Source organism: Microtus pennsylvanicus, chromosome 8 (genome assembly GCF_037038515.1).
Source record: "Microtus pennsylvanicus isolate mMicPen1 chromosome 8, mMicPen1.hap1, whole genome shotgun sequence".
Taxonomy (NCBI): Eukaryota; Metazoa; Chordata; class Mammalia; order Rodentia; family Cricetidae; genus Microtus; species Microtus pennsylvanicus.
Genome location: NC_134586.1, coordinates 63,152,486 through 63,176,461, shown reverse-complemented (window position 1 = coordinate 63,176,461; position 23,976 = coordinate 63,152,486). Strand labels below are relative to the sequence as shown.

Here is a 23,976-nt window from a genome sequence, read left to right as displayed (position 1 = left end):
GAGATGGGGACAGAGGTAGGGTGGGCTTGGGCCCAAGGGGACAGTGAGGCTCTTGGCTTTTGAAAACTGTCTTTAATAGTCCATTTGAATGTGATGTCTGGGGGATCAGAGCCTGGCTGACACAACAAGCAGAAGAGAGAAAGTGAATGTGAGGACCTCTCCCTTGCGGGGTGGGGACCTGGGATCTTACTGTCTTTCTCTGGGTGAGCACGCCTCCATTTCTATCCCTTCTTTGCTCTTTATCTGTCCAGTGTGAGATGAAATTCAGACTTTAATCTTATGGATTTGAACTTGAGTCCAGATTTTCTTTGGGGGAGGCTGACACAGAGAAGCAACAGAAAGTGTGTGTGTTTGTGTAGGGGGTTGTCAACGTGGAGGCTGGAGGCAGCTGATCATTTGGGAGTAGCACTTAATGTTTGGGGACCTGCTGAGGCTTCGCATTCTGGAGATGGGGGCAGTGATGGGGGGTGCAGGTGAGAAAGAAGGGTCGGGACTGCCAGAGCACTGTACTCCAGTGCTGAGGATTTGTGGATGGATCCATCCTTGGGTTCTAGCAGGTCCTATCTGGCCCAGGTGAAGCTGGGGAGCACTAGGACCCAGAGGCCAGCATGCTTCCTGACAGTCTAGAGCAGCACTAGCGCAGAGTGAGACTCATCAGCTGGCAAGCGGGGCTCAGTGTCTCCGGGTTCAGGAATCCTTGGGCAGTGAAAGGGACTTATACACCTCGGCCCCATTACTGTCCTTACCCCTATTGAGGGAGGCCCACGGACGGAGGGAGGATCCTGCCTGATGGCTTCTGAGCCGGTCCATGCGGGCCCATCACCCTGACCCCTCCTGCCTAGGTTTTTGCCTTTTCTCTCTGTCTTTGGCTAGCTGGGGGAAGGGGTAGAGTCCGGGTGAGCAACATGGCCCAGAGCAAGAGGCACACGTACAGTCGGGTAAGTGGCCTCAGTCAGTGTGGGATGGCCCTGGGAGGGCTGGTAGAGCAGGCCCGGTGCCTGTGGACATCACTTGTGTGGGGGCTGGGGAGAGGCTGGCCCTCAGCTGAGGCACTCACACACTGGGCTTCCAAGGAGCCTTCAGGACTCAGATACTAGCAGGCTGGACAGCCCCCCCCCCCAAGTTGGGCCCTAAGTGGGACCCTCCAGACTTGATCTCTAATTCCAACTGGCCCTGAGCTAGGCGCTTGAGGGTCCAGTCTGTCTCCTACTGGGCTGTGGGTCAGAATGCCTTGCAGTGAGGCTGTGCGGTCTGCCCCTACTCTCCTGTCTGAGATGAGATTGCCATCCACTGATGCAGCCACCTGATTCTGAGAGGCGTGTTGGGAGGTGTGGGAGGGTCTTTCCTGAGTTTGTGTCCAGCCTTGATGTCATTGGCAGTTTCCTTATTGCTGGGCCCATGATCTCCACGTTGTCCCAGGTATGATTTGAGATCCCCACATCCCTTGGAGCTATGGCCTCATCTTCCTGGCTGGGCTTTTTGAGGAAGGGAGTTAGAGAGTGGCAGCCTGGGAAGTGTTTTGACTTCCCTGGCTCTGGCAGGACTCCTTTCTGAAGCCAGCTGTGCTGAGCGTGGGGTATCAGGAAGGACACCAGCTGTGCTGAGTGTGGGGTATCAGGAAGGACACCCTGCAGTCTTTAGGCCCATGGGGTCACATTTTCTTGCCTTACTTGTTTGCTGCAAGCTTGCTGGTTCATGGAATAATTATTGCTAAAAATGGCTTAGGTGTGATTTTCTTCCAAATCATGGTCTGATCTGGGACCTAATTTCATGTGTTCAGTCATCACGGCTACGTAAGAAGCTGGGAACTTCCCAAGGACAGCGTTTTTGTTTGTTTCTTTGCCTGCCCAGTTGAACTGCTGGGCAGGGTCTGAGTACTGTAAGGGGCTAATTTGAGGGACTTTGTTCATTTGGTCTGTGTTTTCCTCTTTGTGATAGCATGAGCGGGGAAGGAGCTCCAGAGCTGGAGGGAGAGTAGACAGCAGGACAAGGACCAGAAAGAGGAGCTGTGTGGTGAATGGGTGTTGTCAGCCACCCTGGAATGTCACAGTGAACATGTGGATGGAGTGGCTTGAGGGCCTGGATAGGTGCAGCTCTCCGCCTCTGAAGAGAAGTCTAGCTTGATGGAATGCTCTGTGCCTGTGATCCCAGCATTCAGGAAGCTGAGGCAGGAGGATTGCAAGGTCCATACTAGCCTAGGGTAATACTGACATTCTGTCTCAAAGAACAATAACAAGAATTTTTTTTTAAAAAAAAAAAAGCATGCACACACACAGTAGAAGAAATGGGTGGAGTGTGGTGGAGAGCTCAGAGAAGGGCATTTGAATCCCAAGGGACACAGAGGACAGTGTAGAGGGCCACTACTGAGCCACCAACTTTCTCAGCTCTGGATTGAGCTGTTTGCTTGCTCTTACTTCCTCTCCTTGGGGGCAGTACACTTAAGAAGCAGCCATATGGTGACGTTCAAAGATCTACCCATGAATCCTGATTTGTTATTCAATTTAAATTCTTAATTTTTAAGATTGTCATTATTCATTTTTGTGACTTTTTTCCCTTGAGGTTCATCTCATTTTAGGCCAGGTTGACCTAGAGCTCAACCGTGTAGTTCAGGCTAGCCTCAAGCTCATGATAATCCTGTCTGAGCTTCCCAAGTGCTGGGATTACATGTGTGAGCTATCAAAACACGCTTTTTTTTTCTTGAAACAAGGTCTCATTATGTAGCCCAGGCTGACCTTTAACTTATTCATTGTAGTCCAGGTTGACGTCAAACTCATGGCTATCCTCCTGTCTTTGGGGAAATTTTGGACATGTCACTGATGTTTTTCAAAGGGAACTTTGTAGCCTTACTCCGCCCTTAGAATGGAGTTTAAGGTGAGGACCTGTCTGCAGCCTCTGACTGTATAGTCTGCCATGTCTGTTTTCCAGACTCCCAGCGGCAGCAGGATGAGTGCCGAGGCGAGTGCCCGGCCCCTGCGGGTAGGCTCCCGTGTGGAGGTCATTGGGAAAGGCCACCGAGGCACTGTGGCCTATGTTGGAGCCACACTCTTTGCCACTGGCAAATGGGTGGGCGTGATCCTGGATGAAGCAAAAGGCAAGAACGACGGCACTGTTCAGGGAAGGAAGTATTTCACGTGCGACGAAGGCCATGGCATCTTTGTACGCCAGTCCCAGGTAACACACCATGCTTGCATGTATGCATGCGTATGTGTGTGTGCGTGTGCATGTGGTATGTATGGTGTGTACATGCACATATATTACTTGTGCCACTAGTGTGTAGGTGCTTCTTTTTCCTGGGTGGGACACAAGGCTGTGGTTGGGAGAAAGGGAAGTTCCGGTACTCCCACTTGCTCGGAAGCTCAGAAGGGATCACAGCGTTCTTGATCTGACTGCGGAGTCTCCTCTTTGGCTTCAGATCCAGGTATTTGAAGATGGAGCAGATACTACTTCCCCAGAGACTCCTGATTCTTCGGCTTCAAAGGTCCTTAAGAGAGGTACTAGCTACACTCTGAAGTTGCATCTTCACATCCCAGTTTTCCGCCCATCCCCTAACATCAGGGCTTCAGCTCTGTGCTTCCTATTTCCGTCCTCCCCATCCCACTGAGGGGGTCTTTCCCCCTTACCCTCAGTATAAATGTACTTTGTTGCTATTTGCTTTCTACAGAGGGAGCTGATGCAGCTACAAAGACCAGCAAACTGGTGAGTGGTTTGGGGGCTGGGAGGGAGGAAGACCCGGGGCTAGGCCGGTCAAAGCAGTAGATGGGTCTGAACTGAACTTGCAAGCACCTAACCTCGCCAAGAAGGACACTTTCTGGGTCCTTAATGAATTGCTACATTAGGGCTAAAGTAAAGGTGGCAGGAAACACTGCTAGGGTCAGGTAGGATTGAGCTGAGGGAGCTGGGAAGGACAGGCTTCACCCCAGTGCGGTAGCCAGCTTCCGACCTTCTGGTGTCCAAAGAAGCCAAGGCCTAAGGGTTTAGGGCAGGGTAAGGTGGAGGGACTCTTGGTCACTAGTGTTGTAAGATGCATACAGAGGGCCTTTCCAGCTCCCTTCACCTCTCCCCTGCAGAGGGCTGGGAGGCTGGCCTCCAGCTTCTCTGAGCTGGGGTGAATACCCTAGAAGCGGGTCCTTGAGGGATCACTTGGAGCTTGCCCAGCTCCTCACCCTTGCCTGTGTTCCCCTCAGTTGGTACTCACACCTGGCGCAGGGTGTCTGGCCAGGCTTTGTTCTCTAACTCTGCCCTTTCCTACTCCTAACGCAGCGGGGACTGAAGCCTAAGAAGGTGGTGTGTTTACTGTTTGTATCTGGGTGGGTGGGTGGATTGTGAGCCCGGGCATCCCGCTCTCCTGCATGTCCCCCCACCCCCACCACTGCATGCACGTGTGTGTAACCACTGGGGCTGGGATGGCCAGAGGAAATGGCAGTTTGTCTTCCAAAGTGCCTTTGAGGAGAACAAGGACATATGTTTAGGGACCAGGTCAAGGCAGCCCTCACTAGAGACAGTTTCCCTGCTCTAGACTACTGCCCACCCCTGCCCCCCAGTTAGAGACTGCAGGTGCCTGATGGCGCATCACAGCAGCTAGTTGACGGTGAGTCCTCACTTAGCTAGACTTAGGACTAATGGAGCTGGGGAAAGTACCAGAAATAGAGTGGTTGTGCAGAGAGGAGGTCAGACTCCTGAAGAGCAGTTGGAAGTCAGCACTTTGCCTGCCTGCCTGCCTTTGAGTCGGTGCTGCCACGAGTGCCTGCTTTACTCTGCCTGGTGGTCTTTTGCTGTCTCCCCGTCTAGTATGTGTTGAGCCCCTCTCCCCCAGGGTATTGACCGTGCCACCCCCTCCCTTCCACAGGCTTTTCTGTAGGTCTTTTGAGAGGGTCTCACTTCGTAGCTCATGCTAGTCTGAAACTCACTGTGTAGGCCAGACTAGCCTAGAACTTATGGCAATCTTCTGCCTCGGCCTCCATAGTGGTGGCATTCCATATGGCCACCGCATGCCCAGCTCCTCTCCAGAGACTTTTACACACTTAAATTGCTGCCATGACCAGTCCTTGCCTTGGGCCTCTGCCCTGCATGCCCCTGTCTGAGCCATGTGTGCAGTTCTGTGGGCTTCTTGTTGCCAGGCTGTCTCAGGCTTTCCTGATGTTGCATGGAAGCTTCTGGATTGGGTGGGAAGGGGGAAGAGCATCTTTTCAACTCCTGGTGGGCGTTGAAAAGACTTGGGAGTCTTACCTTGGTAGAGGCCACATGCTGGTACTTATTTTTGATTCTCAGTCCTGGCTCCCGGTAGGGATAGAATTCTAAGGCAGATATCGCTGTAAAGAATGCTGGACACGTTCCAGATGCATGGGGACTTGCTTCATCCCTTGATTTTTTTTGTCTTGTGATTGGATTCAGGTCCCTGAGTAGAGGAAAACATGAAACTGCTGTGTGAGACTGGCCGAGTTTGGCTGCAGGCTCACATGGCCCTGGTAGGGATGTGAGCAATGCCCAGGTTCTGGAGAAATGGAACAGCTCAACCTCGACTGCTTATGCTACAAAATGCAGCGGTGGTGTCCCCTGCTGTCTCCAGTCTTGCACCCAGGGGGTTCAGTCAAAGCAGATCATTTAGTCAGAGTTCTCTCCTGTCATCCCCACAGTACGGGGAGCTAGATCTAGAGCAGAAACCAGTGTATGTGTGTTTATGTGTATGGGTGCTTTGCTTCCATGTTTGTTAGTATCCATGTTTGAACAGTGCCTGTGGATGCCAGAAGAGAGTGACAGATGCCCCCGGGACTGGAGTTATACATGGGTATGAGCCACCAAGTGACTGCTTGGAATTCAAACTGAATCTTCTGTCAGAGCAGCTTTTTAACCTGTGAGCCGTTAGCTCCCCCAAACTAGGGTTTTGAGAGGGAGGCGGGAGAGAACATGGGTGCCTCTAAAAATACTTGCCCTTTCTAGAAAGCTTTAGACCCAGGCTTTCATCTCTATGTAGCTTGGAGAAGTGAGGGAAGAGCCCAACACTGTTGTAAGAGCTGTTGCTGCTGCCAGTGGCATATGCCAGGGCTCCCTAATTACTGTGTACTCTTCAGAGCTGGAGCTGGGTGCTGGAGGGTGCTCTGACCGTCCTGCTGATAAGAGACTTAAGGATGTCTCTAGTGTGTGTGTGAGAAGTGGATGCAGTGGGGTTGTGGGGGCCAGAATGTAATGAGGAGAGGTTGATGGAGCCGTCAGACCCTCTGCTCCTGTCCACAAATTCCCTGACTCCTTAATGTGCCATTTCTGCAAGTGGCCCTGGCCCAGCTTTTTGAAGCAAGGACTTGGAGGTGGAGGGGAAAAAGAGGGCGGGGCTAGAACCTTGGGTTTGATGGAGAGGAAGGGCAGTTTTGCGCAGGACTTAGTCCCATCCGGAGGAGGAGGAGCCACCCGGTTCTGGGTGGTTGCTAGGTGACCTAGGACTGGTAGCTCCACCCCCATGGAGCCGAAGAGGGTGGGTGCATGACGTCAGGCGGAGCTGCTGCTGCTGCTGCTGCGGCCACTGAGGCTGCCATCAGCTTAAGCTGGCGACCTGGGCCAGGCAAGGCTCCGGGAGCCTGCTAGAGCCTACCGGAGCTCGGAATCGTCTGCTGGCTCGCTGCGCACCTGCCAGGGCATCTGTGTCACCGCAGCAGTCTTTTGCAGGCCCGGAAGCTAAGGCTGCATTGTTGGGATTTAATGCACTAATCTCCTGTCTCCGCCGCCTTTCCCTCCCTCCCTTCGTCTGTCTTTCCTCCCTGTGTTTGTCTGCCCTCCTCTGCCCCTCACTCTCTTTCCTCTCCTTGCTTTCTGTGGTTTTCTGCAATGATGAAACAGGCACCGACAGCCCGAAAGGTACTCTTGCTTGCTCTGGTCCTGCTGCCGGGTTGCCAGGGCGATGGAAGCAGGCTGCTGGGGTGGGGGTGGGGGCTGATTTGACTTCATCAGTCTACCTGGCTGGGGGAGGAGGGTAAGGATGAAGGGGAGGGGGGTAGGGAGAGGTGTGTGTCACTACTGTGCCCCACCCCTGTATGTTTCTTGATATACCTACTTTGGGCTCTGATTGAGCCTGTTCCAGGCCTTGTACCCAGTGGCCTCACAGGCTTGGGCTTCAGGCCGTCTTTACTGCAGACTCACTCGGGAGGGTTTCCTGGGGTCCAGCCTGAGGCAGCAGGCTAGGTGGGTCAGTGCTTGAAGCATGCCTACTTAAGCTTTTGCTTGTTCTTCCATCATCCTGCCTCCCCAGAGTTTGTGCTAGGGAGTTAATCAGGGTAGGATGCGGACCCTAGAAGAGCTTTTGACTCACAGCTGTGGTGAATTAGTCCTGACTAGAGGGTGGGCATTGGTCTTCTTGGACTCAGTGTCTGCTGAAAACAGCTCAAGTCGAATCCTTGCTAGAGCCCTGAGGCACAGCCAGCAGACTTCTGGGAGTTGGAGCTAATTGCCCCTTGCCACTTCGAAGTAACCCAAAGGCCTCCCGGGTTGCTTTGGAACAGTGGATCCTGTGTGCTCTGCCCACCCCCACTGCTTTCCTCCAGTGGGAGGGTTACTTTGCTGAGCTGTGGGCTTTTACTGGTGCAGTATTCGTAGTCCTGACACCTGAGCCCTCTGCCTTAGGGATGGAGCCTGCTGCAAGACCCGGACACACACACACACACACACACCCCACCCCACCCCCCACACACATACACGATAGCCTTGTTCTGTCTTAGGGATCTGGAGGGTTCTGAGTTCCCATTTCTGAGTGTGTGGTACTCTGTCATGGGCCAGGTCGTATAGGGTGTTCTTTCTAGAGTCTAGCACTTGATGGAAGAGGCAGACTTGGTAAAGTCCTTGGGAGTGGTGTCTGGGTGGGGCCCCTAGGCTGGAGTGGGAGAACCTTCACAGAAGGACAGTCTCTGGAGACCTTCTTGCCAGCTGCTGCCTTTGCTTTCGTGTGGCTCAGCCTAGGGAAGGGCTTCTAGGATCTGTATGGTATCCGAAGGGGTGAGGCCTACAAGGGTTGGGTAAAAACGAGGGTAGGAACAGGGCAGCTGGAGTGTGAGTTCCTGGAGTAGGTATGGTGATGCCCTGAGGGATGCAGTGGGACGGGATTGATGGGGCTAGCCCCGTCTGTTGCTGTTTCTGCTCTCATTGCTACCTCTGTCCTCCTGCCATGACCCTTTCTTTCCTGACTCCTTCTCTTCTGGCTCCTGTTGCCTGTCCAGACCACAACTCGACGGCCCAAGGTGAGAACAAGCAGGTCTCTGTAAGCCACTGCCAAGTGCACACACGTTTGAGGCATGTGCATGTATGTGGTCATGCATGCTAGCAAGTAAATGTTGGTTACCGTGTACAAAGGGTTCCCTTGAGGGAGAAGAGCAGCTTGAGGCTGGTAACTGGGCCCTCCTGGGAAAACGATTTCTCATCCTTTTTTTTTTAAGATTTATTTTTATTTTATGTGTATGAATGTTGCCTGCATGTATGTGTACCATATGTGTGCCCTCAGAGGCCAAGATAGGGTGTCAGATCTTTTGGGAGTTGCCACGTGAGTGCTGGGAGTCAAACCTGGGTCCTCTGGAAAAGCAGCCAGAACTCTTTAACTGCTGAGACATCTCGCCAGCCCTGGCAACCTCTGATCCTTAAGAGGCCATCTTAGCCAGTAGGTTTAGTAGGGAAGAGCAGTAAGCAGGGCTGTGGCTAATCAAGACAGGTTTTGACTAGCTTTGACGGGTGAGATTAAAAGAAGTGAGGATCTTGGCAGTGCACAGTATCTGGGTGAGGGTGACTATCTGAAGGTCTTGGGGAGAGTATTTGTGGGTGCTCTGTGGTTTCCACATGTCTGCTCACCAGGAGAACTTTGGGGTACAGCATTACCAGGGGCAGCACTGTCTACCCTTGGGTTTGTGGCTTCCTGGAAGCTCTGCAACTCCCCACTCCAACCTTACGGAGGGCTTGGATTCTGTTACTTGACTATAACTTTGTACTTGGGGAGGAAGTAGAGGGGTATACTCTACCTACTGTGTTCCCAGGGTGGACTCTACAGCTCCTGACTCAGCCCAAAGCCTATAGGATCCCTTGACATAGACCAAAGGGGTGCTATTCAGCTTGTTTCTCAGGACTGAGGGGCAAGCCTGATACCACGTTTTTGTTCCAGCCCTCTGTGAGAACATGACAATTGAGAACAATCTCTAATCTGTTCTTTGCTTCTGGGAATGACATTGAAGCACTCTTCTCTGCTGGGGGAGCTGGACATGGACCCAGCACAAGGACGGGAATGGGAGTTTAGAAGTTGCTAGAATAATCACATGTAGGTCACAGAAGGGAGTTTTGGGGAGTAAGATCCTGTTCTGAAGGTTGTAGCAGAGCAAGGAGAGTGTGGACACTGTGCCAAGGGAGGAACCTTGTAATCTTATGTCTCTCCTCCTCTCCTCCTTTCTCCACTGTCCTTCGTCCTGCTGCTCTTGGACTCTGTCATTGTCCCTCCCCTCCACATCTTTGGTCTCCTTGTGCTTTCATATGCGCTCTGTCTTCCCTCCTCTGCTCCTTCCCCTGCTCCGTCTCTTCTTCCACATTCCCATATTCTATTCTCTGTGGCCTGCCCTTGTCCTCTTAATAGCCTACTCGCCCAGCCAGTACTGGGGTGACGGGGGCCAGCAGCTCCCTGGGCCCCTCTGGATCAGCATCAGCCGGTGAACTAAGCAGCAGTGAGCCCAGCACCCCAGCTCAGACTCCGCTGGCAGCGCCCATCATCCCCACACCGGCCCTCACCTCTCCCGGAGCAGCACCTCCACTTCCATCTCCCTCGAAGGTAAGGATAGAATTAAGGCACCCACGGGCCTGTGACCCCTGGCTAGGTGCTGGGCTGGAGTTGGAAAGCACTAGGAGGGACATGGCATGTGGATGGTCAGCTCTTGGCTGGGCTGTTCTTCCTTCCTGCGCTTTTACACCTTCTCCATATGTTGTGTGCCACGTTTTCCTCTTGATGTCTGTATGCCACTTTCTCTTGGTTCTCAGTCCACAGAGATATTTTTATACATTTTTGTCTTTGCTCCAGCTCAATTTTGTTAAGGTGGGGTGGGGGCTGTGCAGAAACCATGGGATCTCTTCTTGGCAGGAGGAGGAAGGGCTGAGGGCCCAGGTGCGGGACCTGGAAGAGAAACTGGAGACCCTGCGTCTGAAACGATCGGAAGACAAGGCAAAGCTGAAAGAGCTGGAGAAGCACAAGATCCAGCTGGAGCAGGTGCAGGAATGGAAGAGCAAAATGCAGGAGCAGCAGGCAGACCTGCAGCGGCGCCTCAAAGAAGCACGGAAGGTGGGCCTTGGGATGAAGCTGGTCTGGGGCGGTGAGGTGAACCAGAATCCAGGCTGGAATATAGGGTGCTTCGGGAGAACGGGCAGCATGGGACTCATCTGCTCTTCTCCACCTACCTCCAACCTCCAGGAAGCCAAGGAGGCACTGGAGGCAAAGGAGCGTTACATGGAGGAGATGGCAGACACAGCCGATGCCATTGAGATGGCCACTCTGGACAAGGAGATGGCCGAAGAGCGGGCTGAGTCTCTGCAGCAGGAGGTGGAGGCTCTGAAGGAGCGTGTGGACGAGCTCACCACAGACTTGGAGATCCTCAAAGCTGAAATTGAAGAGAAAGGTAAGGGGCTGTGAACAGGGGAGCCAGCTGGTGGAGTAGGACCAGCCGAACACACTGTTGCTCTCACAGGCTCAGACGGGGCTGCGTCAAGCTACCAGCTCAAGCAGCTAGAGGAGCAGAATGCCCGCCTGAAAGACGCCCTGGTGAGGTAGGCCTTCCTCCGTCCTGTCCTGCCTCAGTGTCTGAGTACTCATTACCTTGGGTCTGACACACGCTTTCTGCCATCTCTGTCTTCTCTTTGACTCCCTCCCTTCCTCTTTCCGCATCTCCACAGGATGCGAGATCTCTCTTCCTCAGAGAAGCAGGAGCATGTGAAACTCCAAAAGCTCATGGAAAAGAAGAACCAGGAGCTGGAGGTTGTGAGGCAGCAGCGCGAGCGTCTCCAGGAGGAGCTGAACCAGGCAGAGAGCACCATTGATGAGCTCAAGGAGCAGGTCTGAGCGCACCACCCCCACCCAGACCCTGGACTGACGCTTTTGCTGCCCTCTTCCCTCTCGGCCCTTACAGCGGCACTCCTCCCTGTCCCTTCCCTTCAACACAGGTGGACGCCGCTCTGGGTGCCGAGGAGATGGTGGAGATGCTGACTGACCGGAACCTGAATCTAGAAGAGAAAGTGCGGGAACTGCGGGAGACTGTAGGGGATTTGGTAAGAGAAAGGCAGGTCCTTGATTCCTATTCCTGTCGGAGAGTATTTGGAAAGGATCTTCTGAGAGAGAGACTGACATCAGACCCTTAACCTTTGAGCATCCTGACCCTGTCTATGCCCTCCCCAACTCTGTGGCATCCAGGAAGCGATGAACGAAATGAACGACGAGCTGCAGGAGAACGCACGGGAGACAGAGCTGGAGCTGCGGGAGCAGCTGGACATGGCAGGCGCCCGAGTACGGGAGGCCCAGAAGCGTGTGGAAGCCGCCCAGGAGACAGTTGCGGACTATCAGCAAACTATCAAGAAGTACCGCCAGTTGACTGCACACCTACAGGTGACTGCCTAGTCCCTGCTCTCAGCTCACGGTCACGCTAGGGCTCCAGGACCCACTGTGCTTCACTGTCTGCTCGCAGGATGTCAATCGGGAGCTGACGAACCAGCAGGAGGCGTCTGTGGAGAGACAACAGCAGCCACCTCCAGAGACTTTTGATTTCAAAATCAAGTTTGCTGAGACCAAGGCTCATGCCAAGGTCAGAACGCGGGCCCTGAAGTCAGGGGTGTTAAAGAGCCCAACCTGGGGGTAGCTAGGGGCTGACATGGTATGGGGTTATGGACTCGGGGTGCTTTATGTGCTAGTTGTGGAAGAATTCTGGCCTGGGCTTATCCTAGAAACAAAGGGCCTGGTGAAGCAAGCATGGTGGTTCTACAGCTTCCCATCCAGGCTGAGAGCCCTCCTCCTCCCTGTCCACCTTACAGGCAATTGAGATGGAATTGAGACAGATGGAGGTGGCCCAGGCCAACCGGCACATGTCCCTGCTGACGGCCTTCATGCCTGACAGCTTCCTTCGGCCAGGAGGAGACCATGACTGTGTCCTGGTGCTGCTACTTATGCCCCGTCTCATTTGCAAGGTATGACCAGTCAGTCACACGTGTGGTGGAACCTGTTAACACTTGCTGTGAGCCAGGCATCGAGGGTGTGAGAGGAAGGCAGCAGGCACCATCTGTCCTCAGAGCTTACAAGGTAGTGGGGTATGCTCGGGTAGCAAGGTCTCAGTGAGTACAGAGCCAGCTGCCACATTCCCCAACTGTGGATCAGAAATACCTGGAGAAGAACCTTGTATAATTGTTTTCTCATGGTTTCCTAAACAATCCGGTATAGCTTGTGTTAGGTAGCATCAGTAACTCAGAGGAACTTTAACATATACCAGAGTGTGCACGTGGTTTACATGCAGATCCTGTGCATTTGACATGAGGTACACAGACATCATGTGCTAGTATATACAGGAGGGGTCTGAAACCAGTCCCCTCCAGATAGGAGAAACTGTTCAGAAGAGAGAAGTAGCCTTCTTGTGAGGGAGTTTCAGGTGAAGGTTGTTGAAGGAATAACATTTAAGCTAGACCAGAGGTAGCCAGGAGTTAGCTAGGGGTTAAATGGCAGGGTAATAGTCCAGCCAGATTGCAAGAGCAGCAGCTTTAAGTCACCTGGTTCTACTGCCCTCCATTCTCCTGGGCACTCACAAGCTCCTGGCATCGTGACCCTGCTTATCTCAGTCCCTTGCCATCTAGAGTTGTTTCTGCTGCTCTTCCTGTGTATTCGTACCCTCCACATGGTTGTTTAGCTGTGCCATGGGTTGCTGGGTCTGTGTCCTTTGTCCTCTACTCCCAGCCCAGTACCCTGATCTTCTTTCTACAGGCAGAGCTCATCCGGAAGCAGGCCCAGGAGAAGTTTGACCTCAGTGAGAACTGTTCAGAGCGGCCTGGGCTTCGCGGAGCTGCTGGGGAGCAGCTGAGCTTTGCTGCTGGGCTGGTATACTCACTGAGTCTGCTGCAGGCCACACTGCACCGCTACGAGCATGCCCTCTCCCAGTGCAGTGTGGACGTGTATAAGAAGGTGGGCAGCCTTTACCCCGAGATGAGTGCCCACGAGCGCTCCCTGGATTTCCTCATCGAGCTGCTGCACAAGGACCAGCTGGATGAAACTGTCAACGTGGAGCCCCTCACCAAGGCCATCAAGTATTACCAGGTCTGGGGCCAGAACTCAGGCTTGGGGAAGTGTCAGGGCAGGAGGGGAGTCTACCTAAGGGGAGTTATTGCCAGGGTATACAGGGTTTTATGTCTGTGGTTGGCTGCTTGAGACCCAGTTTGCTCTGGTTTTGTTTTAGTTGTTGTTTGGGGTAGGTTTGTTGTTGGAGGAGGTAGGACTAGTTTTTTGTTTAGTTCTTTTTGAGACTGGGTCTCATGTAACCCAGGCTGGCCTTAAACTTGCTACATAGCCAAAGATAACTTTGAACTCCTGATCCTCCTGCCTCCATCCCAAATGCCGGGATAATAGATCTATGCCATCATGCCTGGATTTAAAAAACAAACAAACGACTGTTGTGTGTAGTATATGTGCATGCTTGCATGCATGTGTATCCCATGCCATGGTGTACATGTAGAGGTCATAGGACAGCATGAGGGAGTTACTGCTTTCCTTCCCCATACGGGTCTCGCGGATTGAACTCTGGTTGCGCGCCTTGGGAGCACGTGTCTTTACTATTGAGCTATTTCACTCATGTTTTTATATAAGACAGCCTTTCACTGGAGCTCAGGTTGCCTTGAACTCCAATGCTTTTGTCTTGGCCTCTCCAGTGCTAGGATTATGGCCCTACACCACCAATCCCAGTTCTCCTTTGCTCTGATGTGAATTTGTCTTGTGATGTAGCTACCTGGAGGTGGGGAAAGTTTGTTCCTCTGAAGACCACAGTATCCAGGGTTCAAACTCTAGTTTGGGACGAGGACGGTCCCTTAGCCCTTGCTCTTCCATAGGCTAAAGTCTTCTCTCTGTCATCCTCCTCAGCATCTGTACAGCATCCACCTTGCTGAGCAGCCGGAGGATTCCACCATGCAGCTGGCCGACCACATCAAGGTGACATGTAGATCAGTGATTAAGATTGCTGTAGGGATGGGGGAGGAAATCAGTCACGAGGTCAGCGAAGGTCCAGGACCCATGTGTACAGTCATCAGAAGGTGGGGTCTCCTCAGAGACAGTGATGGGGCAGAGGAGCTCACATTAGAGGCTAAGACCACATGTTTCTTTCTGCACAGTTCACCCAGAGTGCCCTGGACTGTATGAGTGTGGAGGTGGTGCGGCTGCGTGCCTTCCTGCAGGTGAGGCACATCTGGATTTGACGATTCTTTCCTTCCCCTACTTCTCCTAGTGCCAGTGCTGACTTGGCTCCGCCTATTTCCTTTTCGTGTGTAGGGTGGGCAGGAGGCAACAGATATTGCCCTTCTTCTCCGAGACCTGGAAACATCCTGCAGTGACATCCGCCAGTTCTGCAAGAAGATCCGAAGGCGAATGCCAGGGACAGATGCTCCGGGGATCCCAGCAGCCCTGGCCTTTGGATCACAGGTTTAGGACTGAGATTGTGAGGGAAGGAAGCTGAGCAGAAACGGGGGTGGGGGGTGGGGGGGTGGGGGATGGGGGGGAGGGTCGGGGCTATCACATAGAGATCTAGACTGGGAAGCTAGGAGCTGTCGTGCTGTACTGGGTGGGCTCCTGACTCCAGCCTGTCACACAGGTGTCCGACACACTCCTTGACTGCAGGAAGCACTTGACGTGGGTGGTGGCTGTTCTGCAGGAGGTGGCGGCTGCAGCTGCCCAGCTTATTGCCCCCCTGGCAGAGAATGAGGGGCTGCCTGTGGCTGCACTGGAGGAGCTGGCTTTCAAAGCAAGCGAGCAGGTTGGCCTGGAACCCCGGGCTGTGGGGCTTGAGGAGGCAGTGGCCACTGCGAGCCTTTTCCACGTGCCCCTGGCTCTTGCAGATCTACGGGAGCCCCTCCAGCAGCCCCTACGAGTGCCTGCGCCAGTCCTGCACCATCCTGATCAGCACAATGAACAAGCTGGCCACAGCCATGCAGGAGGGCGAGTACGACGCAGAGCGGCCCCCCAGCAAGGTGGGTGGAGGTTTCTGGGGACCCAGGGGCCTGCAGAAGTGCGGCTTGCAGAGCTGCCCTGGTTGTGGAGGGTGAGGAGTCTAGGAGGAGGAGCATCCTGCCTAGAAGTCAGGATGATTTGCCTGTGATTGGATGTCTTTAAAAGGAAGGCACTAGGGCTGGAGGGATGGCTCAGAGGTTAAGAGCACTGACTGCTCTTCCAGAGGTCCTGAGTTCAATTCCCAGCAACCACATGGTGGCTCACAGCCATCTCTAATGAGATTTGGTGCCCTCTTCTGGCCAGCAAGGAGACAGACAGACAGAACACTGTATACTTAATACATAAATCTTTAAAAAAAAAAAAAAGGAAGACACAGTTGTCCCTTCCCCTGCCTCCACCCTCTGACCCACTCCATCCTCCTTCCCCAGCCTCCACCCTCTGACCCACTCCAGCCTCCACCCTCTGACCCACTCCAGCCTCCACCCTCTGACCCACTCCATCCTCCTTCCCCAGCCTCCACCCTCTGACCCACTCCATCCTCCTTCCCCAGCCTCCACCCTCTGACCCACTCCATCCTCCTTCCCCAGCGTCCACCCTCTGACCCACTCCATCCTCCTTCCCCAGCGTCCACCCTCTGACCCACTCCATCCTCCTTCCCCAGCCTCCACCCTCTGACCCACTCCATCCTCCTTCCCCAGCCTCCACCCTCTGACCCACTCCATCCTCCTTCCCCAGCGTCCACCCTCTGACCCACTCTATCCTCCTTCCCCAGCCTCCACCCTCTGACCCACTCCATCCTCCTTCCCCAGCCTCCACCCTCTGACCCACTCCATCCTCCTTCCCCAGCCTCCACCCTCTGACCTACTCCATCCTCCTTCCCCAGCCTCCACCCTCTGACCCACTCCATCCTCCTTCCCCAGCCTCCACCCTCTGACCCACTCCATCCTCCTTCCCCAGCGTCCACCCTCTGACCCACTCCATCCTCCTTCCCCAGCGTCCACCCTCTGACCCACTCCATCCTCCTTCCCCAGCCTCCACCCTCTGACCCACTCCATCCTCCTTCCCCAGCCTCCACCCTCTGACCCACTCCATCCTCCTTCCCCAGCCTCCACCCTCTGACCCACTCCATCCTCCTTCCCCAGCGTCCACCCTCTGACCCACTCCATCCTCCTTCCCCAGCCTCCACCCTCTGACCCACTCCATCCTCCTTCCCCAGCCTCCACCCTCTGACCCACTCCATCCTCCTTCCCCAGCCTCCACCCTCTGACCCACTCCATCCTCCTTCCCCAGCGTCCACCCTCTGACCCACTCAATCCTCCTTCCCCAGCCTCCACCCTCTGACCCACTCCATCCTCTTTCCTCTGCCTCCATCTCTGATCCACTCTGTCTTTTAGCCTCCTCCAGTTGAACTTCGGGCTGCAGCCCTGCGTGCGGAGATCACAGATGCTGAAGGTCTGGGTTTGAAGCTTGAAGATAGAGAGACAGTTATCAAGGAGTTAAAGAAGTCTCTCAAGATTAAGGTGCGGAGGACTGGAGAGATGGATCTATGGTTAAGAGCACTGGCTGCTCTTCAAGGGACCCTGATTTGATTCCCAGCACCCATATGGTGACTCTCAACCATCTTTAACTCTAGTCCTAGGAGATCCAATGCCCTCTTCTGGTCTCTGAGGGCACCAGGTACACACATGGCACACAGACGTACACACGTGTAGTCAAAACACCATACACATGACATAATTGATTAAATAGTTAAGGTGGGAGGTGTGGCAGGCCTGGGCAGCAGCAGGTGCTGGCAGTGGGGATCAAGGTGGTGTGGGAGTTGAGGAAAGAAATGGAGCCTGCAGCTAGGGGTCATTGGGGAGGGAACCCCACATCCCATGGCCTAACCCAGTCCTGGGGCTTTGGGGAGGATGTTGGGGAGCTAGAAGTGTTACTTTGTGCAGGGAGAGGAGCTGAGCGAGGCCAACGTGCGGCTGAGCCTCCTGGAGAAGAAGCTGGACAGCGCTGCCAAGGATGCAGATGAGCGCATTGAGAAAGTCCAGACTCGGCTGGAGGAGACTCAGACCCTGCTGCGAAAGAAGGAGAAGTCAGCACCATCCCTGGGCCCCGAGTCCTCCACCCATCCCATCCCTGGGCCCCGAGTCCTCCACCCATCCCATCCCTGGGCCCTGAGTCCTCCACCCATCCCATCCTAGGCCCCGATCCTCCACCCATTCCTCCTACCTGCCACTTTCTGTCACTAGAGACTTCTTCCTTGTAGTGTACTTCCTAGCGCACACCACTGTGTCGCTGGGGTTGCATCTAAGGGCCTGCTGTCAGGGTGGAAAGTCATGTGGGGCTGTGAGGAACATGCCTGAACCCAGGTTCTCTATCACAGAGACTTTGAGGAGACAATGGATGCACTCCAGGCTGACATCGACCAGTTGGAGGCAGAGAAGGCAGAGCTAAAGCAGCGGCTGAACAGCCAGTCCAAGCGCACAATTGAAGGGCTTCGGGGTCCCCCTCCCTCAGGCATTGCTACCCTGGTCTCTGGCATTGCTGGTGGTGAGTACAGTGTACAGGTGGCATTGGCCTAGGGAGACTGACTGTCCTCTCTTCTGGCCTCAGTTTGACTTCAGGTGCCTATACCCCAGGTGTTCAGCCAAGAACACACTTGTTTTCTCTTGCCATGAAGATAGGTTTGGAGACCCACTGAGTAAAGTAGCATGTTACCAAGACTGCCAGTGAAGTCAGAGTAACGACCAAGTTAGACTCTAGAAACTCCCCGCTGGACCTGCCACACTGCTGAAATATCTAGCCTTGCCTGATGTCAGGGTCTCGTGGTCCCTCAGCGGGTCTGCGCCATTTCCTCATGGGTTTTGCCCTCTTTCACATGTCTGCTCTCACCAGTGGCAGAGCAGGGTCTTAGAGAGGAGGCTTTGGTGGTGACGAAGAGGCTCTTCTGCATGTTGTGTCCAGAGTTCCTCTGTTGCGTCCTGCGCCCCCACATTGTCTAACCCCTCTCTCTCTTTCTGCTTCCCCGCGGGCTCCTGCACACAGAAGAACAACAGCGAGGTAGACTGCCCCGGCTGGGGTTTACCAAGGCCTTGGGCACTGGGACGGGGACAGCACGAGGCTTCTCCCATGTGCCTTCAGAAGTGGAGGTGTGAGGGAAGAGCCAGTTTTCAACCTCTGCAGCCAGGACTGATGACATTCTGTGACATTGACAGGGGCCACTCCTGGGCAGGCTCCAGGCGCCTTGCCAGGTCCGGGGCTGGTGAAGGACTCACCGCTGCTGCTCCAGCAGATCTCTGCCATGAGGCTGCACATCTCGCAGCTCCAGCATGAGAACAGCATCCTCAAAGTAAGGACCGTGGGGGGTGTGCCGGCCCGTGATGGATGTGCCGGCCCGTGATGGGTGTGCCGGCCCGTGATGAGCACTGAAGGCCGCCTGCACCTCTTACACGACTTCTGTTCCCTCCCACATCCTGATAGGGAGCCCAGATGAAGGCATCCTTGGCCGCTCTGCCCCCTTTGCACGTAGCAAAGCTTTCCGTCCCGCCCCACGAGGGCCCTGGTGGTGAGCTGGTGGCTGGGACACTGTATCGCAAGACCAGCCAGCTACTGGAGACACTAAACCAGCTGAGCACGCACACGCATGTGATAGATATCACACGGACCAGCCCAGGTGTGTGCTCCCCACTAAGAAGATGGCTGCGGCCTCGAGTCAGTTTCCCCATGCCTTACTCTTGTTCTCTCGCTTTCTCTTCCCTGTCCTCTGTCTCTCCTTCACTCTTCTCTCCTACTAGGGGATTGAACTAAAGGCCTCAAGCTTGCTACTAATGCTCTGTGGGCCCAGCGTTTTACTTGTTAAGTTTTTGTTTGTTTTGGTTTCTGAGATAGGATTTCTCTGTGTAGCCCTGGCTGCCCTGGAACTCACTTTGTAGACCAGGCTGGCCTCGAACTCAGATCCAGCTGATGCCTCCCTGAATGCAGGGATTAGAGAGAGGCATGTACCACCATGCCCGGCACTTTTTAATTTTTTTATGTTTATTTTTGAGACAAGGTCTTAGTAAGTTGCCCAGGCAGGCCTTGAACTACCTATCCTCCTGTCTAGTCTCCCAGCGGCTGGGTTCTAGGCTTTCCCACCAGACCCAGTTCACGTTCTCTCTAAAGTGCCTGTGCTATGTGGGTTCAATACTGATGCTCCTGGCCATGTAGTTCAGCTGCTCGGAGGGACCTTTGTGTCCTCAGCATCCTTCCCTCTTCACAGCTGCCAAGAGCCCGTCAGCTCAGCTTATGGAGCAAGTGGCTCAGCTCAAGTCCCTGAGTGACACCATTGAGAAGCTCAAGGTCAGTCACATCCTGCCTTTCCTACACTGGACTTGATTGGCTCACCCCCTGGCAGTGCCAGGCACTTCTGGAGTCTCTCTGCACCTGCCCCATGCTTTGAGGCATACTGGGGAGAGGGTGGGAGGGAAGGGAGGCCTCTCAACAAAGCGCCTGGTAGGATCCTCTTTAGGCTGCTGAACCACAGTGCTGAGCCAGTGGTTCTTCAGGATGTGTGGCCACAGCTTCTGTCAGCTGAAGCCATTGGCGGGCAGAGCATTTGCCGGTGGTTTCTGACACTGTACCATTATGGCTGTAACAGAAGCCGAGCTTGGCCTTCCAGGGTGACGGTGCATAAAGCGTGAAGGGCGCTGGGTGGGGACGGGGTTAGAGACGGGAGCAAGTGTGGTGATAGGAAGCCAAGTCCTCTGGAACTAGTGTCTCTGTGAAGCTGGGCAGGTCTTGAACTACCAACGGGGTCCCCTCTCTCCCCCTCCCCAGGATGAAGTCCTCAAGGAGACAGTAACTCAGCGTCCTGGAGCTACCGTTCCCACTGACTTTGCCACCTTCCCTTCGTCAGCCTTCCTCAGGGTAAGGGGGAGCACGCGGCGGGAGGTGATGGACTGTGCCAGGTGCTCCTGTGGCTTCTGCTCTTCTTCCTGGGCCTCCAGGAAGCCTTTATCTCCAAGAGGCCTTTATCTGGCAGGGCCACGTCTTGCTTGCTCAGATCCCCGAAGTGCTTTCGGCATTTATAGATTGGACTGTCCCAGCACATAAATAACTCCTGCCCTGGCTTTTACACCAGGAGGGACTCAGTTGCCTTGTTAGACCCACCTGTTCTAGTTTGAAAGATGTTCCCAGTGTCCAGGGACTGCCACAGTGCAAGGGGCCTTCAGTGGCCATAGTCAAGGCAGCCCTTGACCTGACGTCCTCTTTCTCTTCCCAACACAAGGCCAAGGAAGAACAGCAAGATGACACTGTCTATATGGGCAAGGTGACCTTCTCGTGTGCGGCAGGCCTAGGACAGCGACACCGTCTGGTGCTGACCCAGGAGCAGCTGCACCAGCTCCACAGTCGCCTGATCTCCTAAGCACTCCTTCCCTGCTGTCCCCTTTGGCCCACGGACCCCCCTGGCACCACTGTTCAGTGCGCAGCTGCCTCAGCCACTCCTTGGTTGAACCCGTGGGCTAAAGCTCTTGCCTGGGTCAGCTTCCCCAGGTCTGGTTAGGGTCCTGCAGCTTCCGTAACCTGGGTTTGCCTATCCGCCCCTGACCTCTTCCTTAATTCGCTGTTCCGCTGCTCCCTCTTTCCCGAGGGGCCTCAGGGCATTGGAGGGGGTCTGACACCCCTCCACTAAAGATTGAGTGAGGTCTCCCTGACTGAGGACTTCACCCCCCAATTAAAGCAACTTTTACTTCACTGCTTTCTGTGTGGTTCTGAGTGGGACTTGGGCTAACTGGTTCAGAACGGGTGGAGGAGGATTGCTGAAGAAACTGGATGGGCCAAGGCTGAAAGCCCCCCTGGAGATGGGTGAAGGACTGTCCTCTCAATACACATGCAGTAAGCTGCTCTGAGAATGGGACAGCGCTTAGCGGAAGGGGGAACCCTGTAGCTCGTCCAGCTCTGTGCCTCCCCACAACTTGAATGTTTTCAGTCCACTTCAATGCAGGTCACAAAACTTGTGCCAAAACTCGCTCCAAATCAGTGTCATGGGAGTAGGGGTTGTGAATTTTTTGGATTTCTGGTCTCGCTCTAGACCTGTTGAAGTACTTCTGGGAGGGAGACTTAGAGCCTGTTAGCGTTCTAGAACTTCAGCTCTTAGTCCAGGTTTCACTGACCAGCTTTTCATGGTGCTCTCATACTGCCCGTGTGGGGAAAGATGCTCTCAAGGGGCCTGGTCAAGGTGGGTGAGGGGCCTCGCTGGAGGGGAAGTGGCAGAGTCCAGGGGCTTCATCTGCAATCAAAACACCCTCTAGGAAGGTCAATGGATTGTGGGATTTAAAAACCCTGTCTTTATCCTTTCCTGCTGGAGTTTTGGGAAAGTTCTTTAGGTAACTTAGTACTCTCAAGGCTAGTGCATAGCTAATGCCATTTTAGGGGCTAAGACCAGGGAGGCCTTGGAGGTCGGGCTTGGTTACCACAAAACTAGTGACTAGGGTGGCTGTGTGTGTGTGTGTCTCTGTGTGTGTCTGTGTGTGTGGTGTGTGTGTCTCTGTCTGTGTGTCTGTGTACCGGCTAGAGAATAACCTCAGGAGCTGTCCACCTTGTTTTTTTGAGATGGGATCTTTCACTAGGACTTTGGGCTTGTTGATGAAGGGACTCTGGCTGCCCGGAGAGCTCCAGGGATGGATGGCAAGCTCACGCCCTCACACCTGTCTCTCAGGTCTTCACACCAACTGAGCCATTTTCCCAGCCCCTAAGTCTGTCCTTTATTTTATTTATTTATTTATTTATTGCATGAGTTTGGACCATCTCAGCGGTTTTGAAGTTATTCTGGATGCAGAATTTTGAGGAAACTGCAACAGAGGCATTCTGAGAGGCCGAATCACCTGGGCTACTTGTCTTTATTGGTGTTTGGTTCTTTTTTTCTGAAAACACATAAATTTTTAAAGGATACATAATACATATATATATATATATATATATATATATACACACACACACACACATCATACATACATACACACACAGGTATGGAATCTGAAGTGTGCACAAATCAGCTAAAGATAAAAGGTATCTGTCAACTTTATAAGTCTGTTTGGCCCGTATGACCAAACCTCTATCCTCGCCATATGGAAGGATGTATGTAATAATAAGTCATGAGGACGCTGTAGCCAACAAACTCTATCATGTCTCCTCCAGTCTCAGAGCCATTCCCATAGTAGAGGGATCAGCATGTATGTCACCTGTCCTGTAATCTTTCTTTCTTGGTTTTTCTTCATGCTTGTAGCCTAGGTTTTCAAATTTGATCTTTATTACAAACTTTGAAGAGAACCATAGATCTTTGTTTCCTTTGGAAACAAAGACATAACCTTTCCCTCAACATAACATACTTTCTGACTTCCATTTTGAGGTTCAGACATTCTTAAAATATATAGGTTGGTTTAATTTAGCAGTTTCCATGATCTATTGTCTCTCAGAAGTGACTGCTTTTTGTACATCAGCATTTAAAAAATTCGAGGTCACCAAAGCACCATACAGGGTCCAGATGCCTGTGTATTTCCCATCCTTATGTGGCTTATTCTTGCTATCTTGCTTTACTCTCTTTAAAGACTGTTATTTCTAAATCACTTTCCCCATCTGTGTCTATACTCATTTTCTCTCTTCAGCATCTAAGCACATTTGAAAGCATACTGTACTTTCTAAGAGGTGTGTGGTGTGTGTGTGTGGGTGTGTGTGTGTGTGTCTGAACCTGGCCTTTTGCATGTCTGCAGTGTTCTCTGACCAGGTAAGCCAAGCCTCAAACAGCTCGTCTGACCCCGTGCAGCTCTGGTGGCTGACTCCACCCCTCTTGCTTCCCTGAGACCTTGCCTCATGTGGGCATGGGCAGGAGCCATGTTTACCACCCCAGCTTTGGGAAGTTACTGAGCCCATTTTCCTGGGTCCCTGTGAACGAGCCGACTGTTGTGAGTGCTAGCAGAGAGGCCCACACAATGACTGCAGTGACTGTCCCACTGTCTGGCATGACTTCTTCCTTCATGTGGTTGTGTCATGCCCACGTGAAAGCGCCAAATGTAATAAGTCTTTTTCTGTCCCATCAGTCAGCTTACAAATAATGACATGGAGACTTTTTATTAATTACGAAAGCTTGCCCATAGCTTAGGCTTATTCCTAACTAGCTCTTAAAATGTAATCTACATTCTGTCACATGGTATTGCCTCTCTGTCATCTTGCACTTTCTGTTTCCTCTCTGTTGTCTCCCACATGCCTAGAGTCCTCATCCTCTACTTTCTCTCTCAGAAATCCCGCCTATTGGCCTCACTATTGGCCACTCAGCTTTTTGTTACACCAATCACAGCAATATACCTCACACAGTGTACAAACATCCCACAACACTACTTCATTTTCCCTTGTGCTTGGATTGCAGGTGTGAGCCATTGTCCCCAGCCTGTTTGGTTGTTCACTAGGGGTGTGACCTTGGATAAGTCATTTCATCCTCTCTAAGCCTCAGTTCTCTCATCCATAAACAAGGAGAACAAAAATTCCTTTTAGTGAAATATAGCATGGCGGGACTTAGTAGTGAAAGTCGGAGAGACCTTTAATACTTTAGGAATGGTTTTTCTTTTTTGTTATTATCATCTAAAATGTAACTAGAATTGTATTTGAATTTTATATACATTTCTGAATATTTAATATATATTCCTCATCCAGAAATATGATTTTTTATCATATATTCCTAAGCAAAGTTTATTGCACAGTCTCATATAAGACTCATATCTAGGCAAGTTCATTTCTAGATGTTTTGTATTAAAATTTTTAATATT

The 23,976-nt window shown here is 53.0% G+C and overlaps 1 protein-coding gene across 15 annotated transcripts in view; it reads left to right on the top strand.

Moving 5' to 3' along the window:
* Positions 1-20,911, top strand: part of Dctn1 (dynactin subunit 1) — a 33,648-nt gene extending 12,737 nt beyond the window's left edge. The window contains exons 1-31 of one of the 15 annotated variants that reach the window (XM_075983735.1): positions 621-938; positions 2,926-3,171; positions 3,413-3,491; positions 3,662-3,696; positions 4,261-4,281; positions 6,829-6,846; positions 8,199-8,219; positions 9,590-9,781; positions 10,088-10,285; positions 10,415-10,619; positions 10,689-10,767; positions 10,894-11,053; positions 11,161-11,265; positions 11,408-11,599; positions 11,679-11,795; positions 12,022-12,174; positions 12,959-13,288; positions 14,105-14,173; positions 14,353-14,415; positions 14,510-14,659; positions 14,829-14,990; positions 15,073-15,204; positions 16,579-16,704; positions 17,128-17,270; positions 17,562-17,728; positions 18,224-18,238; positions 18,394-18,527; positions 18,659-18,851; positions 19,437-19,516; positions 19,994-20,083; positions 20,445-20,911. In XM_075983735.1, the coding sequence (XP_075839850.1) occupies positions 906-938; positions 2,926-3,171; positions 3,413-3,491; positions 3,662-3,696; positions 4,261-4,281; positions 6,829-6,846; positions 8,199-8,219; positions 9,590-9,781; positions 10,088-10,285; positions 10,415-10,619; positions 10,689-10,767; positions 10,894-11,053; positions 11,161-11,265; positions 11,408-11,599; positions 11,679-11,795; positions 12,022-12,174; positions 12,959-13,288; positions 14,105-14,173; positions 14,353-14,415; positions 14,510-14,659; positions 14,829-14,990; positions 15,073-15,204; positions 16,579-16,704; positions 17,128-17,270; positions 17,562-17,728; positions 18,224-18,238; positions 18,394-18,527; positions 18,659-18,851; positions 19,437-19,516; positions 19,994-20,083; positions 20,445-20,582 (3,846 nt within the window). In that variant the 5' untranslated portion in view covers positions 621-905 and the 3' untranslated portion in view covers positions 20,583-20,911. Of the gene's footprint in view, positions 1-617; positions 939-2,925; positions 3,172-3,412; positions 3,492-3,661; positions 3,697-4,260; positions 4,282-6,828; positions 6,847-8,198; positions 8,220-9,589; positions 9,782-10,087; positions 10,286-10,414; positions 10,620-10,688; positions 10,768-10,893; positions 11,054-11,160; positions 11,266-11,407; positions 11,600-11,678; positions 11,796-12,021; positions 12,175-12,958; positions 13,289-14,104; positions 14,174-14,352; positions 14,416-14,509; positions 14,660-14,828; positions 14,991-15,072; positions 15,205-16,578; positions 16,705-17,127; positions 17,271-17,561; positions 17,729-18,223; positions 18,239-18,393; positions 18,528-18,658; positions 18,852-19,436; positions 19,517-19,993; positions 20,084-20,444 lie in introns of those variants that run through there. The other 14 variants (XM_075983740.1, XM_075983737.1, XM_075983736.1 and 11 more) reach the window with 14 other exon arrangements.
* The last annotated feature ends 3,065 nt before the right edge of the window (positions 20,912-23,976 follow it).